This window comes from Sinocyclocheilus anshuiensis, unplaced genomic scaffold, assembly GCF_001515605.1.
Source record: "Sinocyclocheilus anshuiensis isolate Anshui unplaced genomic scaffold, SAMN03320099.WGS_v1.1 scaffold507, whole genome shotgun sequence".
Lineage (NCBI taxonomy): Eukaryota > Metazoa > Chordata > Actinopteri > Cypriniformes > Cyprinidae > Sinocyclocheilus > Sinocyclocheilus anshuiensis.
Window position 1 is genome coordinate 897,461 of NW_015551034.1, and position 19,457 is coordinate 916,917.

At 38.0% G+C, this 19,457-nt stretch overlaps 1 protein-coding gene across 3 annotated transcripts in view; it reads left to right on the forward strand.

Annotated features, from left to right (window-relative positions):
- LOC107661308 (ecto-NOX disulfide-thiol exchanger 1-like) overlaps window positions 1–19,457 on the forward strand; it is a 119,682-nt gene that overhangs the window by 47,290 nt on the left and 52,935 nt on the right. The window contains exon 2 of one of the 3 annotated variants that reach the window (XM_016450819.1): window positions 12,730–12,860. In XM_016450819.1, the coding sequence (XP_016306305.1) occupies window positions 12,851–12,860 (10 nt within the window). In that variant the 5' untranslated portion in view covers window positions 12,730–12,850. Of the gene's footprint in view, window positions 1–12,729; window positions 12,861–14,072; window positions 14,163–19,457 lie in introns of those variants that run through there. The other 2 variants (XM_016450821.1, XM_016450820.1) reach the window with 2 other exon arrangements.

Consider the following 19,457-nt stretch of genomic DNA (forward strand, 5'->3'; position numbering starts at 1 on the left):
TTTCTGCACTCACCCAGTGCATTCAAAACTGAGGCGATTTCACCCCAGCGCTTCTCTTTCTCCTTACGGTTGTATGTTTTCATTATACAGACAGTCGTGTTACTACAAAACATCAAGAAGCAATTTCCTCCGTCTCCACTATCCAACGGAGCTGTATAGCAGCTGTTTTGCGGTCGCGCATTGGCTATTGTGAAAGTACTGATGTAATCATAGCCATCATCATCCCGATTTAAATCCTAAAAATCAAATATGTTTGATATTAATTGGGGCGGTCCCGATTTGTGTGTGAGCAGATCGGGAGGTGCAAGATTCGATCGGTGAACGCCTCGCATTACCAGATAATCCGCACCAAACATCGGAGCCGATCGAGGTGCTCGACAAGATTTTTGCTCAGATTCTCGGGAGGTGGAAATCGGGGCTAAATCGGGCTAAAAATCCTGTAGTGTGAGCCCGGCTTTAGATGCTCACTACTTTTTTGGAAAAGAAAAAGTAATTCCTTCTATACAGGCCCAGACAGGCACTGTTTCAACCGTATACCAACTTCAATTTCCTCTTTACGCTTTATATAATACACTCACTCACGCTTCTAGTCACTGAGATGTGATTACAACACCACAAATGGCTTGTGTGGCCAGCGGTGGATAAAATTGGTGACTGGTGCTCAGACTGCCTTGAGGGAGGAAGAGGGTGAGAGGAGGTGATTAGTTTGTTTGGAGATTAGTTAGATGGAGATGTGAGTCTTCATCCATCTGGCTTTATTAAAAAAATAAATAAAGAGAGGAACATAAATGATAAACAGAGAGGGAAGAGGTAGGGGGACAGAGTGAATTTTTATAGCATGTTTTAGAGTACACATACTCTTATATGTTTATGACACTCATTTGAGTGTTTGCCAGATTTGTTCAACACTATTACTCAGTACTTATACTAAGTAATAAATGTTGGTGGGTAAATCCTCCCCCATTTGTGTGGGTGGAAAAGGGTTTGAGTCCCTCTTTTATTGTAAAGGTACGGTCATATTTACTGTTGTTTGCTGATTTTTTTGCAGGCAAAATTCAGTCGCGAATGTGATTTTTTTACGTGAGGATGAAAAGTTTCCCCACACAGATTTTGCAACAGGTTCAAGTTGGTCATACGAATTCACCCAGTTGACAAACAGAAAGCTGCTTGGTTTGAAATTGACAACATACATCGCTGTACCAGTTACAATAGACAGTAGACCTTTTATGCCTGCTAAATTTTGCAAAGAAAAAAAAAAACATTTGTTTTTAATGTACACGCAGAATTGAACACACGGATCCATGAACCGTGACAGTAACGACATGAAAAAATTGGATTTTGGAGATTTTGATGGGAATGCCAAATTAACCTATTGACATTTTACTTAAATCTCACTCATTTCTACTTAGCCTAACAAGATATTGTGGCCACAAATTATAAATTTGTTCATACAGCTTATTAACTCTTTCCCCTCCATTGACGAGTTATCTCGTCTTTTAAAAGAAAACACTCGGGGCGCTATTATGCATCTTCTGAACAAGTACAAAACCTCCCGAACAAAAACACACGTGAACAGGACGGAGAAATGAGCGATCTCTTATGTAAACAGATGCATATGAAAAATAATGCGATCATAAGCAATGGCAGCATATAAAGGAAAACTGCATAATGTTACCGAGTAAAATGTTGATCCAGGAAGTGGTATATGTCTGTGCAAGCTTTGGAGGTGTTGATGGAAACGATTTACTGGATTTATGCTTTGATAATCGTACTGAATATTATCCAGATGTAGTTTTTGATAAAAATGTGAATTTCTCACCTTTTTGCTCAAAATTATGCATTTTGTATGAAATCTACCTATATTCAAGTGTTGATAAAAAAGAATGCTTTAAGCTAGAATAAAACAGATTTTTTTGTTTAAAAGTAGAGGCTCTGATCTTTATTTTAGTGTAATGCATATTCAAATATTCATACAGCAATATATACTGGAGGCCATCAAATTTGAGTGAAAATCATCAAAATCGCTGGCGGTGGCTGGCAACTTTTTTCAAAAATGCTGGCGGGGAAAGAGCTAACAACCCTTTAGAAAACTGAATCCTTTGTGGATCCTTCTGTTCTGTTCTGTTCTGTTCGTTCGTCTTTCTCCATGGTTCTTTGACAAATGGCAGTGTCTCCCAACTTTTTTCAAAAATGCTGGTGGGGAAAGAGTTAATTTGTTCCCTTATTTTTGTTAAATCATGGTCGTGATTCATCTAAATTAAAATGAGGGAAGGAATTAGTACAATGTAGCCACAAATTAAAGGGTTAATTCACCCAAAAATGAAAATTAGCTTGTGTTTTACTCACTCTCGAGGCATCCTAGGTTTATATGACTTTCTTCTTTCAGACAAATCCAATCGGAGTTATATTAAAAATTGTCCTGGCTATTCCAAGTGTTATCATTGCAGATGAAGCCGGAGCCGTGTGAGACACGTTTTATTATGGATGCATGCACTTTATTTGACATCTTGTGGACTGTTGAACAGAATCACCCACCCACTGCAATGATAATGCTTGGAATAGCCAGGACAAATTTAATAAAAGTCTGATTGGATTCGTCTGAAAGAAGAGAGTCATATACACCTAGGATGCCTCGAGGGTGAGTAAAACACAGGCTAATTACCATTTTTGGGTGAACTAAACCTTTAATAAATTGTGGGAATAAATGCTTAAATTGTAGTTACAGTATCTATGTTTCCTTCTGTACTTTTCTCTCATAGGTTGGGCAAAATGTAAGAATTGGCTCTCTTTACATTTATGAGTTTGAAACAAGAGGAAATTGAATTGGAATGACAGGATGAGGAATTTAGTGAATTACAGTCAGACAACAGAACATTTTAGTTTTAGCAAATGAAATATCATAAATTTTGACCAGTAATGCCTATATATTCCTTCATATACAGAATAATTTTTGAATGTTAAGACGTACATGTAATTCGACATATTTACCAAAATTCAGATCAATACTCTCAAAAAATTACCAATGCCATCAAAAGCACATTGTTTTCAGACAGCATTATAAAATAACACAGACATTAAAATTTGGGAAAAATTAGAGAATTCTAGGGGAAAAATATCTATTAATGAATGATAACGTTTATTGATAATCCATATTGAAATAATATTTTTATGAATTCTGCATTTAAATTACATTTCTGCATCCTGTTTGCTGCCTCGTTTCAAATTCAAGAACTGCACTGGACTTTAAAATACCTCCTCAATTCAAGTGAGAGTGATTGGCAAACCTGCTCCTGTCGACTGCCTGTGACATTTCTATACAACTCCCTATCACATATTGCAAAGTCGGTCCCAATCGTTCTCACACAAACTCATTGTGTCAAGTTCATTCTTGACACAATGTCAACAGGGCTTGTGCTCGTTTTTGCACAGAATGAGCACATAGAGTTGGAGAGATGTGGGCAGCAGTGTGATGTTTTTTATGCCCACTTCCCACTGCCTTTCTGTCTTCTTGCAGTCTCTCTCTCAGTTTCATTGGCCACTGCTCATTACTATAGTCTCATTACTCAGGATCGGTCAGCCAGATGTTATACAAGTTTGAAATGTATTATAGAACCATTGCAGTGTGACTCACAACAAAGCAGACCAGAAGAGCATCAGTGATGTCACATGCTACAAACTGGTTACGATGTAGGAATTTTCCCACTTCTTAAAGGGGTCATGAACTGAGAAATCAAAATTCCATTGATCTTTTGACATATAAGAGGTTATTGTTATATAAATAAAAACTGTAATTTTCAGAACTCAAAACTGCATCATTAGCTTAAAAACAGCTTATATTGAAGCCCGTCTGCCAAAACGACAGCTTGTGGAATGTGCCATGATGTAAGTGTGGATAAGCACCGCCTCCGCAGAAGAAGATCAACGCCTGCTTCTACATCACGGCCTGTTTAGCCCCGCCCACCGATTTGTGCATGTAATGTAAATAATGAGAGAGACCAAGGCAGGTCTACACAGAAATGAAATGATAAAGATGTAAAAATGTGAATACAACAAGATGCTGCGCAGTGCCAAGTTGTGGAAAAACGCAGTCTTTGCGTTGCATTCCTTCTGATCCAACGTTAGGAAAGAGAGAATGAACTTTTTTTAAATGAAGATCCAGACAGCGTCAGTAAGAACTTGGTCCTTTGTTCGCTTCATTTTACCATGGATTCGTTTACAAACAAGGAACAATTCGACACAGGATTTTCAGAAAGATTGAAACTAAAAGACAATGCTGTGCCGACTATATTGGATCCAACAGTATTGTCGCAACACAAGTGTGAGTAACAGTTTTCATTACATGGTCACTACTGCTTTGTCTGTTAAACAGATCATTTGATGTGAGTATTTATGGATTTTTAACCTAAATCACAGCAGCGTCCATCTGTGAAGGACATAGACCGTCAAACACAACTGTTAGCCAATCATAGCAGAGTCTTCAATCCGCCACACCTATTCAAACAGAGCGTTCTGACGAGGGGGGTTAAAAACAGGACAGAAAATAGCCCATTACTTCTAAATGATGATGTTTTTGATGTAAAAATCTTTATAACATTATAAGTGGATCTCAGAGATAAGTACAAAATAATAAAAAAGGTAGTTCATGACCCCGTAAAGACAAATGCCATTGTTGAGCATTTACTCCTTAAAAGTGCAGTGTACAGTACTAAAGACAGTCTCAAAAATGCAGTTTGATGCAGTCCCTGTTTACTACCGTCACAAACATAGGGTTATAGGAATTTAGATATAGGAACTAGCCACCAGGATGGTCCCTCAAGAACTAAATTTTCCCATAGGGCCATTTTCCTGGTTGAATTCACACTGCCAGTAGGAATTCTTAAGTGACATAAAGAAGTTCTAGTTCTCCTAGGACAGAGAAGTACTTAGACTTTGCGTAGGTCTATCTATCACTCTTTTCCACGTTCATGGAGATTTGGAGTAAGTAAAAACAAGAGTGTGTTTACATAGCTTTTTGAAATTGGCGAGTGCTGGTGTTTCGTATGACATGCGTTTGCCGAATCGACATACAGTAACGTCACTGGTAGTTCCTATTGTGCTGGGGTAGACCCTACTCTGAAGTAGAAGCTAATTTAGTCCCCCCAAAAGGTGTTCCTATAACAAAAATCATTCCCAGTTCCTGCGGTGCGAACACGCCAAAAAGTGGGTACTTCTGCCAATAGTTATAGGAGCTATGAAAACACTCCTCTAGTGTGAAAACCCCTCATGTATCCAATCGCATAACCCTGCGGGTTGTAGACAACCCTGTAAAATTTGTTCTTCCTCTTCTTCGCAATCAGCTTCTGGTTCAAACATGTATGGCTGAATTAATCCAATATTGCCACTTGCCATTCCGTTTACTACTTCAGTTAACCGAGTGAAAGTGGAGCAGGTAGTCCGAGCTGGAGTGATTGAGCGGAGGCGAGGGCTAATTTGCATATTCAGGAAAAAGATAGTTTACTTAGCTTACGGAAAAAGACATAGATTGAGTGGTCAGAGAAAGAAAAATAGTGTGTGACAGACAGAATGGCTGCAGGAAGTGAGGGATCATGGCTGAAAGGCTGGAGGAAGGGAGCGAGCAGATGTGAGAAGTTGACTTCCGTTGCATGCTCCTTTGTGTTGAATGTCTGCAAACACAATCGTGCACATTTGTCTTCATTAACAGTTGAGCAGCTTTGGGGTCTGACAGTGGCAGGCCGGCTATCCACAGGCGCTCCGAATCCTCCCGGATGCTTCTGCAGGCCCTACAGACACACTAATTAGCTTTGCGGTGTAATGGCCGACTAATGACTTTGTCCTCATATAGGAGTCTTATGACAGAAATGCACAGGCCTGGTTTCCTGTTTGTCATATAACACTGAACTCAGAGCTGTCAGCGACGTGCCCGGCACTGCCCGGAGAGAGAACAAAGAGAAATAATCCACAGATGAATGTCTGTTCTGCTTTGACACACAACTACAGATTGTACCTTGGTGCAACAGAATGGATAGAGGGCAACTGAAAGACATGGATATGCTTCATAGTGAATGCCAATTAGGTGGAAGTTGTAGGGCAGGGAGATGAAATGGCCAGTCAGGGAGGATCATACATGGCTCTCGGCTTCTGTTCTGGCATCAACTGCCAGTCACGGTAGGCTTTTTCATTTTTACACAAAGATATCTCTACAGCGAATTCCAGCACAACCCCATTTGTCCTCACTGGTGACAACTGCTCATTTTTCTTGCCTGTTTAGCTACAAATGTGCTGAACAAAGTGAGAGAAACATCTTGCAAGACAATTGTTTTTTTCATCTTTTGTGTCTGAGCTTCAGTTTTACTGTGGATTTTGGCTGGATTCATGTATATTTTGACTTTGGTGGCTACATTATTATTCATTTACACTTGTTTTGTCTCCATATTTATGTAAGATAAAATGCACTTTCTGCTGGTCATTATCACAAAATAGACCATTATGCAGTAATGTCTTGCTTATATTTTGATTTGAGTTGAAATTGTTTTATTATTCAGTGTAAAAAGCGGTTGTCAAAAATTCACCATAAAACAAATGGTGACAATATTACAGGTATTTGCTAGCAAAAAACATAAATTTGACAGTATTTTACAGTAAAATTCCATAGAGTGTGGCGTTAAACCATCATATATGTTAACGTAACATACAGTTAACAGGTTTTTAATGTAACAAAAAAAAAAAAAAGTTTAAAAGTGTATGAGATGACTGCAAATAGCTCAATTATACAGTTAATTCATCAAGGCCAGTAGGTGTCACAAAGACTTCTGGTAATGTTTATTTACTTCATCATTTATACAGTAATTCATAGATTTGCTTGCAAAAACCATAAATTTGACAGTATTTTACAGTAATATTATTAAGAGTGTGGCATTAAACCATCATATATGTTAACGTAACATGCAGTTAACAGGTTTTAAATGTAACATTAAAAAGACATGAGTTTAAGTGTATGAGACAACTGCAAATAGCGCAATTATAAAGTTAATCCATCCAGGCCAGTAGGTGTCGGAATACAGTCCTGGGTCACTGAGACAAAGAAGAGCCAAAACACACACAAAAAAATGATGTTTTCTGTTTTACTTGCTGGCCTGGAAATCCTCAAAAATTGCGCTGTGCAGAAGATAATTAATGAATGTTAAGCAATTTGCAAATAAAAACGTGCAACACTTCATTTATTAATATAAATGTATTGATAGCAGCATCACTTACAGTAAGCACAGTGATGCAATGCACTTGTGTCATCAGTAATTGATACTCAAAGCCAAAAATGTGGCTCCAAATAATTACATGTTTCAGGAAGGAATTTATTGGTTGTACCATTAGCGATCTCATATATCCTATAAATGTAACATAGACTGGTTTCCCACCGGCCTTCATTCCCATCTCAATGACCACTCATCCCCAACAGCACTGAAAGATTACAGAGAGCCATCAGTGCTGCGCTTCACTGGATCTTAACCAATGCTCCAGCCGGAATTACATTTCTGTAATACATACCGAGGGATTCTCCAGCTTTTTCATCTCACTAATGGGATTAGGATAATGCAAAGGTGTGCATGCTTCTGAGGAACAGTGTGGGAGGGAGAGAGAGGCTTTAGAAACCACAATCAAAAGAAACACTCTCCAGCGTAAACATCTGTCTCTTTAGTCAAACGCTACTGTTGTTGCTTAGTTTTAGTACACTTGCTGCTTTCTTGGATGTGGTGTCAGTGTCTTTGCTCCAGAGCGAGCACTTTGCGTTCTCCTCAGTCAGCTGGCAGAGGTCTAGTCCTACGGCGAGTGATCTTAAAAGCTCCTCTCCCATACAGCCATTTGCGCTTCTCGGACGAGCAGATGGAGAATTGCCTCCATTTGTTCGGATGCAGCGGCGCGTTCGCCATTTCATTCAAGCTAAGTAGCCATATTCACCTGGAGCTGCAGATACGAGTGCTGATTCTGGACTACTTGTGCTTGGCTTAAAGCCAAACTTGCGCGCAGTTGCCTTGGTTTTTAAATACAACCTTTTTTGGGTGTAATTTGACTAACTGCATCTGGATTGGGCTTTTTGAACCAGTCATTGTGGTGTTGACAGTGACCAGGGGCATGTCTACGTGGTGGCCAGGGGTGGCACCGGCCACCCCTGAATTTTGGCTGGCCACCCCAGGTGCCCCCCCTACCAGATGTCTTGCCATAGGCTTGTTTTTAGTAAATTTCTAACTTTAGGCGGTTTCTATAGTGCGATCTTAATGACAACGTCGAGAGCGCATAATGTTACGCGATCCATGTGTGCGAGGACGAATCTCTCCACTCCCAAGCGGATTTCCTTCACTCACACAAAACTGGATGTATGCTTTTAAATATTGTTCTTTTATGAATTGTCTCTGCTCTGTCACTGTCTCTGTCTCTGTCACTCTTTGTTTAGTGAGTGTACACGATGTATTATAACATACATCGTTACATCGTAAGATGCGGCTCTATGCGCATGCGCTTTGGGTGTGAGCTCACAGAAAGCGGTCTCACAGGCAGCTTAAAACTGTAAGACTCAACTTTTGAGCCAGTGCTAAAATGCTCTAGACACGCCCCTGACAGTGACAGGCTTAAATGAATTCTGCATTTTTCCCTCCCAAATGTGTTTTTCCTCCATGAACGGACCTTGGTTTAATGGTGCCTTGCTAATGGTATTATTAGGAACAATTTGCTCTAAGTATGAATGATATTGTGCCCTCTTTTCCATTAAAGGGGAGTGCTGGTGTTAGTGTGCCAGTCTTTTCATTGGTCTCTTCTGCTCTTAGAATGCTGTGATATATGCGGCTAATCTCAGTGCACTAGCGAGAAGTCAAGAGAAGACAAGCAGAGGTTTAACCTACAGATGATGTGTGTAATTTTTTTAATGTTAATTTTTCTCTCCTATCCAGGCTTAATATGCAGTGACAACTGTAAGAAAGCTGTTTTTGTAGGTTGATTCCCCCAAAAAGCATAAACATTGTGGCTATGTGCTGCTATCAAAGCGTTGCTCTGTTTGCTTGCTATGCTTTCTAATCAGTCCAACACATCAGCACTGGCTCAACCAATAGTGTGAGTATAGGGGCGGGACTATCAGTTCTGACCAACCAATTGGAAACGGTTTGAGAAACTTGTTTGAAAACAGTCATTATTTTTAAACTCTGTTCCAATTATACCTTAGTTTTGAAGAGAGTTAATGTAGATTAATGTAATGTAGAACGTAAATTGGCACGTCCATATATAAACTGACATTCATTTTGTATATGTAAAAGACATTACAATGGAAGACTGTTTCTGCCATGGAATTAAAAAATGAAAAAAGGTAATTGTTACTTTATATCTCACAATTATGACTTTATTTCTCACAATTATGAGTTTACTCACAATTTTGAGTTAACATCAAACAATTCAGGTGTATGCCGCAATTCTGACTTTCTTTTTTTTCAGTATTAGGTTTACATCACCGTTCAGACATTAATTCTCACAATTTTAAGATATAAAGTCGTATTGTGAGATTTAAATTTGCATTGCGAGAAATAATGTTTCGTAGTGAGCTGTAAAGTCAGAACTGTGTGTAATTAACAACAAATGAGAAAAGTACAACATTGTGTACTTATACTTAATAATGAGTGACAAACATTACAAATTATGCAATTTAATAAAAACAAAGGAAAATATAAAACTGATGATTATAAATACAAAGTACAAAAAACAAATACAAAAGTAATGTACAATAAAGATATAATGTTGCATTATAAGATATGAATTCAGAACTGATTTAAACTCACAATTCTGAGAAATAAAGTCAGAATTATGAGGTAAATGTCACAATTGTTCATGTTGGAAACAAGCCTCCATATAATGCTACTTAGTGAATTCCTCCATTGGGATTTATGCCTGGAAAGTGTGCAGGTGCCATTTAGCATGCACATTAGATTCTGCCATAAATCTGATGTTGTGTGCAGGCTGCAGCTTGAGCATATGATGTGTTTGCACCAAAACATTAGATACACCATGGGTGGGTTACGATGGAGCATTGATATAGTTACAATCTTTTGCGAGTTCTGCGTAGGTGAGACTGTATGCTGACGTACAGCATGCTGTGCTGAGCTTTTTAAACTGGTATGTGCATAGAATGCATTTGGTCTTACGACGAGAAGCATGTGGGACGTGTATCATCTGTTCCATGGCCTCAAGCGAATAAATAGATCACCCTTATGCTGGATGTCTGAAAGCACATACTCATGATGTTCTCAGAAATGGAATGTTCGGCATTTTGGATCCATCAGATGGATGTAGACAGAAGAACAATGGAACACGACTTTTAAAAATGCTTTTATAGAGTGCAACAGAAGCTGCCCACTTTATAAGCCATTAAAAAAGGTATAACACTGTGTATGTAATATCATTAATTAAGAGTGAATCACCTACAGTTCTATAAAGCATTAGAAATGGTGTAATTAAATAAAAAAACAAAACAATGGAAAATATAAAACTGATTGATTAATTATGAATATGAAAGTACAAAAACCCATGCACATAACCTAACAAGCTTCATTTTAGATACTCGTCCAAAAAAATTAATAAAATAAATAAATTACAGTATATACTGTACTGTATATATATATATATATATATATATAGTTTTTGAAAAGTTTCACGTACAAAATGATCCCCATTCACACAGATTCACGAAAATGACTAAAAACGCTGTATTGTGCATGCCAGGCCAGTAGTTGATGTCACTGTTTCTATAGACTGAACACATAATACCACATATGCATGGCATCACCGTTTTCACAAATTGCCATTTTTTGTAGTTTCCCTGGAGATGATAAGAGTATTGTTTTCAAAAATGTGCACCTTGAAACCTGTTTTCAAAAGTTTGCATTTCCAGGTCCCCACAACGCCGTTGTCATGTAAATGAATGGCCAAAAAGCATACAAATTTTTCCATTTTAAGTTGAGAATGGTGTGTGTAAACCCCCTATGAATGCAAACAATATTCCCCTTAATTTATTAAGCTTTTTGTTTTTACAATGGTAATGTTTTGAGCCAGACTGCTCTTTATTCATTCGTAATTGGTCTAAAGAAGAGCTGGCTGGCTTGAAACATTACAATTGTGGGAATGTCTTGATAAATGAATTAATGTCTTAATAAATTATTATTTGCAGTCATAGTGTGCCAACCTTTGTCTTGAAGTTAGTGTCAGCACACTGCTGTGTGAAGTAATGTCCAAATAACATGAATAGATAAAGTTGCAATTACAAGAATAAACACACCTTGTGCTGAGCTGACACACATTTTGGGTTTCAGAAGTCTTCCCATCTTGAGGCCCCTAGCAGTCAGAGGCCCTGGCCACTGGCCCCATCCATAATTTGGCCCTGAAATTTACCTGACCTTTTCATTTACCAAAGAACACATCACAAAACCAGATCCAGCTAATCAGATCAGTCGTGACATAGATAAAAACAACTATTTGGATCTTGGACTGGAATCTTCTGGAATTGGAAGTTAAAAGTGATAAAAATCAATTCACATCAAATTGATGTATCAATTTGACTTCCTAAGGAACATTTGGAAACTATCAAGCCTCTTGCACATGCATAACACATTTAAAGTCCCTTTCCTTTCTGTTTTTGTTTTTTTTTCACATTCCGATCATAATGGACTCCAAATTTGAAAAGGCCCACTTGTTTGGAAGTGGATGCCACCTAAATTATTCAGAAATGTCAAGTGAGTCCATGAATTATAAAAGCAACATGGGTTGTGGTGTAAATATTTCATGGTATGTGAAAGTGAGTCGGATGGGTTTGGGAAGTGAGTCCATGGGGTTTGTTGGTAATGACCAGTGTAAGAGAAGCACAGACTGATAGGAGGAGAGATGGGAAGATGTGTTTATCAGTTCTGGTGTGTTTCAGCTGGCCGTGCTTTACCCCACGCTGTCTTCTGGACCTTATGAGGGAGGAGATGATACTATATTGAGCCGTGTTTGTGATGCTACATTGCCTTCACACTAAGGACACATTACCCGCACTGAGATCGAGATGAGGGAGGACGATACACTCTTATACTCTTACTTAGTATGCATGCTTTGGATTTTTCACCCACACAATAGAAAAATCACAAATGAGATCTTGGCTGTGCTTGAAAACGGAAATTTTGGGTTTCAGAAGTCTTCCCATCTCGAGGCCCCTAGCAGTCAGAGGCCCTGGCCACTGGCCCCATCCATAATTTGGCCCTGACATTTAGCTGACCTTTTCATTTACCAAAGAACACATCACAAAACCAGATCCAGCTAATCAGATCAGTCGTGACATACTGCTGAGATAAAAACAACTATTTGGATCTTGGACTGGAATCTTCTGGAATGGATGCACTGACAGAATGTCTCAAAGTGGCTTTAAGGAGCTACACGTCCTTGAAGGCATTTCCTGCAGTCTTGTTAGTGCAGCTGTAGAAACTATTGGACCCTTTGTGATGGTAAGAGTTTACACATTAGGAACCGATAATGAGAGTTACTGTGATATTTCTCCTCTAGTGATTATCATTACTATGTATAGCCTGGCTCTATCTGAGGAGGCATTTGTAGCTGGAGCGCTGGGAAAAAAAAAGCGGCCTTCCTCAGCCGCATTAAATAGTCCTAATAAAAGTGTGGCTGTGCTCTGAATGCCGTCTCGGCTCTCGTTTGTGTGTGCTGCAGGTTTCTCTGAATGCTGTGATGAGTTCCTGAGAGCTTCGTTCTCCCCGGCCTGCTGTCTTGGAAGAGCAAGGGCTCTGTTGACAGCAGTGGCACCCAGAGAAGCAAACACTGACGACGGGCCATGGCTAGCGGTAACTAACCTCCTCTAATTATGTCCAGTACTTGTTAAAAACAACTATTTGGATCTTGGACTGGAATCTTCTGGAATTGGAAGTTAAAAGTGATAAAAATCAATTCACATCAAATTGATGTATCAATTTGACTTCCTAAGGAACATTTGGAAACTATCAAGCCTCTTGCACATGCATAACACATTTAAAGTCCCTTTCCTTTCTGTTTTTGTTTTTTTTTCACATTCCGATCATAATGGACTCCAAATTTGAAAAGGCCCACTTGTTTGGAAGTGGATGCCACCTAAATTATTCAGAAATGTCAAGTGAGTCCATGAATTATAAAAGCAACATGGGTTGTGGTGTAAATATTTCATGGTATGTGAAAGTGAGTCGGATGGGTTTGGGAAGTGAGTCCATGGGGTTTGTTGGTAATGACCAGTGTAAGAGAAGCACAGACTGATAGGAGGAGAGATGGGAAGATGTGTTTATCAGTTCTGGTGTGTTTCAGCTGGCCGTGCTTTACCCCACGCTGTCTTCTGGACCTTATGAGGGAGGAGATGATACTATATTGAGCCGTGTTTGTGATGCTACATTGCCTTCACACTAAGGACACATTACCCGCACTGAGATCGAGATGAGGGAGGACGATACACTCTTATACTCTTACTTAGTATGCATGCTTTGGATTTTTCACCCACACAATAGAAAAATCACAAATGAGATCTTGGCTGTGCTTGAAAACGGAAAAATGTTGCTTCTGCAGGCAGTATAAGGCGGTATGAAGACAAGGCATGTCTGAATCCTATGATTATTGGTCAAAAACATACATTTACACACAAACTGACCACCAACCGCAACTTTCTGACAACTTTCCATACTCATACTGTATGTCAACAATTGGCTCATTTGAGTCTCTGTTCATTCCTCCTAAAGAAATTTAGCACAAACATCTAAGACCGATTGAAGATTAAATGAAACAGGCCTAAATGAGAATTCCAAGAAATCTTAGGGGACATTCACAAAGATCGAGTTTTTGTGCATGGAATAAAAAAAAACTTTTATACACTTTTTTAAATGTCCAACATCTTTTACCTTGAGAACCATGTTTTTACAAAGCCGTGTCATGCATGAGACAATTCAAAAGACATGAAACATGAAAGCAATAAAAAAACAATGCAAAATGAAAAAAGTAATCTGTCACTTCTGAGATTTTGAGCAATAGCTTCGTTCTCCCCGGCCTGCTGTCTTGGAAGAGCAAGGGCTCTGTTGACAGCAGTGGCACCCAGAGAAGCAAACACTGACGACGGGCCATGGCTAGCGGTAACTAACCTCCTCTAATTATGTCCAGTACTTGTCCTGTTTAGCAGACCGCTCAAACTGCACATGCTTCCAAAATAAAGTGAGCTGCCTACGTGGGCAGCATTTTAAGCTGTCATGCACTCGCTAATGATGTGAAAACCGTTCCAAACGTAGGCTGGATGATTATGCTGTCTTTTGAGATACCTCGTTATGGCAGATTTGAGGGCAGCTTCGCATGTGTCCTTTGTGGAGAAAGCAACGTGCTCAGTGGGGAAAAAAATAAAGCCAAGATATATGTTTGGGGTCAGTGAGATTTTTTATTTATTTTTTTATTTTGAAAGAAATGAAGAAATGAATTCATTTTATACAGCAATGATGCATTAAATTGATCAAAAGTGACAGTAAAGACATTTATAATATTACAAAAGATTCAGTTTCATCAAAGAATGCTAAAGAAACAAATGCATCTTAGTTTCCACCCATGTTTGAAGCAGCAGAACTGTTTTCTTAAAGAGCACATCAGCATATTGGTATGATTTCTGAAGGATCATGTAACATTAAAGACTGGAGTATAGAAAATTGTAAATCATATTTCACAATATTACGGTTTTTACTGTATTTTTGATCAAATAAATGCAGCTTTGGTGAGAACAAGAGTCTTCTTTCAGAAGCATTAAAAACTTTTACTGACCCAAACTTTTGAATGGTATTTTATGTCACTCACTACTGAAATACAGTTTAAAACAAGAAATAGGTAGATTTAGTTAAAACTATGTGCATGCTAGCATACTTATTCTAATTAGAGTATCATGCTATTAGCTTAGCAACATGCTAACACCAGTTTCTATTGAAATCTGTGAGCCTCACATGTGCTTGTGTCGGCTGTGGTGGGCATTGCCCATTTTCTCTGTTAAAAAACAATGCAAAATGAAAAAAGTAATCTGTCACTTCTGAGATTTTGAGCAATACACAAGTCTGTGCACGTCAAGCGATATTTGTCTCATCTTATGTGTTTATGTATGCATTAAGGTAAAAGCTATATGTTTTATTCTAATGTGGCATATTTCTGAGTGAATCAGGATATGCAACAAGACAAAGTGTAGGGCAGGTTTTGATTTTATGCATTTCTTGTTTCTGGGTCATGTAAATTGGTGTTACAAGAAAAGTCATTTCATAGACAGAACAAATTTTCTAAATCTGATTGAATATTATGAAGACATTCATGCAATGTCATGCACAATAGCGTGCACTTATGAATCATGCACAATAAGACCAGAAACATGCATTAAGAAAGTAAATAAGGTCAATTTTCATGTCATGCAGACTTTAACCCTGTAAAACCTGACATATGAAATACATCAGGCATGATATAGTGAAAACATGGAGAAAAAAATAAGTAAGATGAAATTCGGATGATTTTTAATGTAAATCAGTAAAATTTTTATAACAGACTATTTATATAAAATGCATATAAATATCAGTTGTCAGTTTAGTAAGTCGTCTTAGTAAGATGATATTTAAATTTTATTGTGGAGGCAAAACATATAATGCAGTGCAATACAATGAGATCAATCAGATGACAGAAGGCATGTAGTAGATATTGTACAACAACAAAGTTTTGATCATTTAGAGGCCTTAGAAATTCATGTGTCAAATATGCTACAGATGGCTTTATAGGGTTAAATGTTTTTAGCTCTACTGTACGTCATGGAGCACCTGCCATTTTACGGTTTTTACTGTATTTTTGATCAAATAAATGCAGCTTTGGTGAGAACAAGAGTCTTCTTTCAGAAGCATTAAAAACTTTTACTGACCCAAACTTTTGAATGGTATTTTATGTCACTCACTACTGAAATACAGTTTAAAACAAGAAATAGGTAGATTTAGTTAAAACTATGTGCATGCTAGCATACTTATTCTAATTAGAGTATCATGCTATTAGCTTAGCAACATGCTAACACCAGTTTCTATTGAAATCTGTGAGCCTCACATGTGCTTGTGTCGGCTGTGGTGGGCATTGCCCATTTTCTCTGTTAAATGTTAAGTTATGACATACAATTATTTACAAATACTGTATTTGTATTTATTACACATTTAAATGACATACAGTTGCAAAGCCAGCTTGGACATTCTGGACTTTGGCCTAATAAATGACTGTATATGAATGTTTGTTTCTGTCTATATACTGTCTATATACTATAGGCTTATACAATTGTGTACAATGTTATACAAGTGTGTCAATGTTAATATTGTGTTATAGGCAGTTGTGTAGTGGTGCCTGGAGAAGTGGGTATACTCTTAATTTATGCCCCCATTTTTTTTAAGCGGCCCAGCAAAGGATGAATGCCCTGTGTTATAAACCGTGACATGTAAGACTAGTCTTGCATATTTAGTTCACCCCAAAATGGGCCAATAGTATTTGCACATTTTCACTTTCTGTAACTTCTGCTACTTGACTTACTGGAGTAAGGATCATTATGTTAATGCTAATTAAAATTAGCCACAAAATAGGTGCAGATTTTGCAATAAATAATTAAAATGTAAAAAATTACATAGACTGCAACAATTAACATTGTTTTGATTTTATGCATTTCTTGTTTCTGGGTCATGTAAATTGGTGTTACAAGAAAAGTCATTTCATAGACAGAACAAATTTTCTAAATCTGATTGAATATTATGAAGACATTCATGCAATGTCATGCACAATAGCGTGCACTTATGAATCATGCACAATAAGACCAGAAACATGCATTAAGAAAGTAAATAAGGTCAATTTTCATGTCATGCAGACTTTAACCCTGTAAAACCTGACATATGAAATACATCAGGCATGATATAGTGAAAACATGGAGAAAAAAATAAGTAAGATGAAATTCGGATGATTTTTAATGTAAATCAGTAAAATTTTTATAACAGACTATTTATATAAAATGCATATAAATATCAGTTGTCAGTTTAGTAAGTCGTCTTAGTAAGATGATATTTAAATTTTATTGTGGAGGCAAAACATATAATGCAGTGCAATACAATGAGATCAATCAGATGACAGAAAGCATGTAGTAGATATTGTACAACAACAAAGTTTTGATCATTTAGAGGCCTTAGAAATTCATGTGTCAAATATGCTACAGATGGCTTTATAGGGTTAAATGTGTTTAGCTCTACTGCACGTCATGGAGCACCTGCCATGTTTTCCATTCTCCAAATTTTTCCACCGGAGATGCCAGCCATTATTCTGAAAGAGTTAAAATCAACATGCCTTTTCACCAGATATCCATTCCTGCAAATAAAATCAAATACATTACCACTGTGCCTAATCAAAGTTGTGATATGATTGTTTCTCAATTAAAGGGAATTGCATCGCTCCTAAAAAGACTAATCTTGCATATTTAGTTCACCCCAAAATGGGCCAATAGTATTTGCACATTTTCACTTTCTGTAACTTCTGCTACTTGACTTACTGGAGTAAGGATCATTATGTTAATGCTAATTAAAATTAGCCACAAAATAGGTGCAGATTTTGCAATAAATAATTAAAATGTAAAAAATTACATAGACTGCAACAACATTTTGTCAGAACCTCTAGTAGACAAGCTATTTTGTTTAGTTATCCGTAGGAGAATCATGATCTCTATTTGATACAAAAAAAAAAAATCGTGATCAATTTATCCAGAATTGTGCAGCTCTACTCCTATGTTTGACTTATTATAACAGACTATTTATATAAAATGCATATAAATATCAGTTGTCAGTTTAGTAAGTCGTCTTAGTAAGATGATATTTAAATTTTATTGTGGAGGCAAAACATATAATGCAGTGCAATACAATGAGATCAATCAGATGACAGAAAGCATGTAGTAGATATTGTACAACAACAAAGTTTTGATCATTTAGAGGCCTTAGAAATTCATGTGTCAAATATGCTACAGATGGCTTTATAGGGTTAAATGTGTTTAGCTCTACTGCACGTCATGGAGCACCTGCCATGTTTTCCATTCTCCAAATTTTTCCACCGGAGATGCCAGCCATTATTCTGAAAGAGTTAAAATCAACATGCCTTTTCACCAGATATCCATTCCTGCAAATAAAATCAAATACATTACCACTGTGCCTAATCAAAGTTGTGATATGATTGTTTCTCAATTAAAGGGAATTGCATCGCTCCTAAGTTGATATCCGCGTGTCAGATTTGAATAATGTGCTGTGGTTTAGAGTGGCAGAGAGGAACGAGGTTGGCATACTGATGATACTTCACTCTCACAGCCCCGCTGGGGACGGAGCACTGTGCGCTCGCCGCATATGGGATCCATTATTCCAACCCGCATTAAACAGCTTAATGGCCCCATCTCCCAGACTTTGATTTCCAGGGTGATATAATGCACGAGGATAGCGAGAGCAGGAGGAGGGGATGTGATCTGTCAGGTGGAAACGCAGGCGGGAGGGGGTCAGATCTCACTCACACACACTGTGACCCATCAGTGGGTGACATGTGTCATTTTGATGGAAGACTGATGGGTCAGCTGTAAGTCATTTAGAGCGGATGCACTGACAGAATGTCTCAAAGTGGCTTTAAGGAGCTACACGTCCTTGAAGGCATTTCCTGCAGTCTTGTTAGTGCAGCTGTAGAAACTATTGGACCCTTTGTGATGGTAAGAGTTTACACATTAGGAACCGATAATGAGAGTTACTGTGATATTTCTCCTCTAGTGATTATCATTACTATGTATAGCCTGGCTCTATCTGAGGAGGACACCAGCCCTCCAGGACCGAGTTTGGGCACCCCTGCTCTAAGCCATCTCTAATGAAACCGGTTGGGTTTTCTCTGTAGCTGTTTTGAACTTAGGCGGAGGGTGAACCAACTCCAGGGTAAGGCTAAAAGCAGCCAAATATATTAAACATCATAAACCCGTCTTTTTAGTCAAGAACCAGACATGGGTGTCATGTAGGCTAAAAAATGTCTAATGGGACTGAATTTGTATTTAACGTGATTACAATTTAATAAAACGTTAGAAATGGATAATTATATAACGTTTCCTTTCCACTGTTATTCAAACCGCGAATAAATTATATATAGAAAGTGACATTATCACTAACATTGATCTATCGCGAGTTTAAGCACTCTCAAATTACATTGTACTGCGCTTTGTTGTTTATGATGAGAGAATTCGCAAGAGTCCGTAATTCAGTCAGCGAACGGCGAACGTTCAACAAAACTGATGAGTTTCAACAATGACTCACCTGAACGCCTCTGATTGGCCATTGCATTCCTAAGCTCAACAGAATTGTGTGTGATTGGTTAAAATGCGCAACACCGTA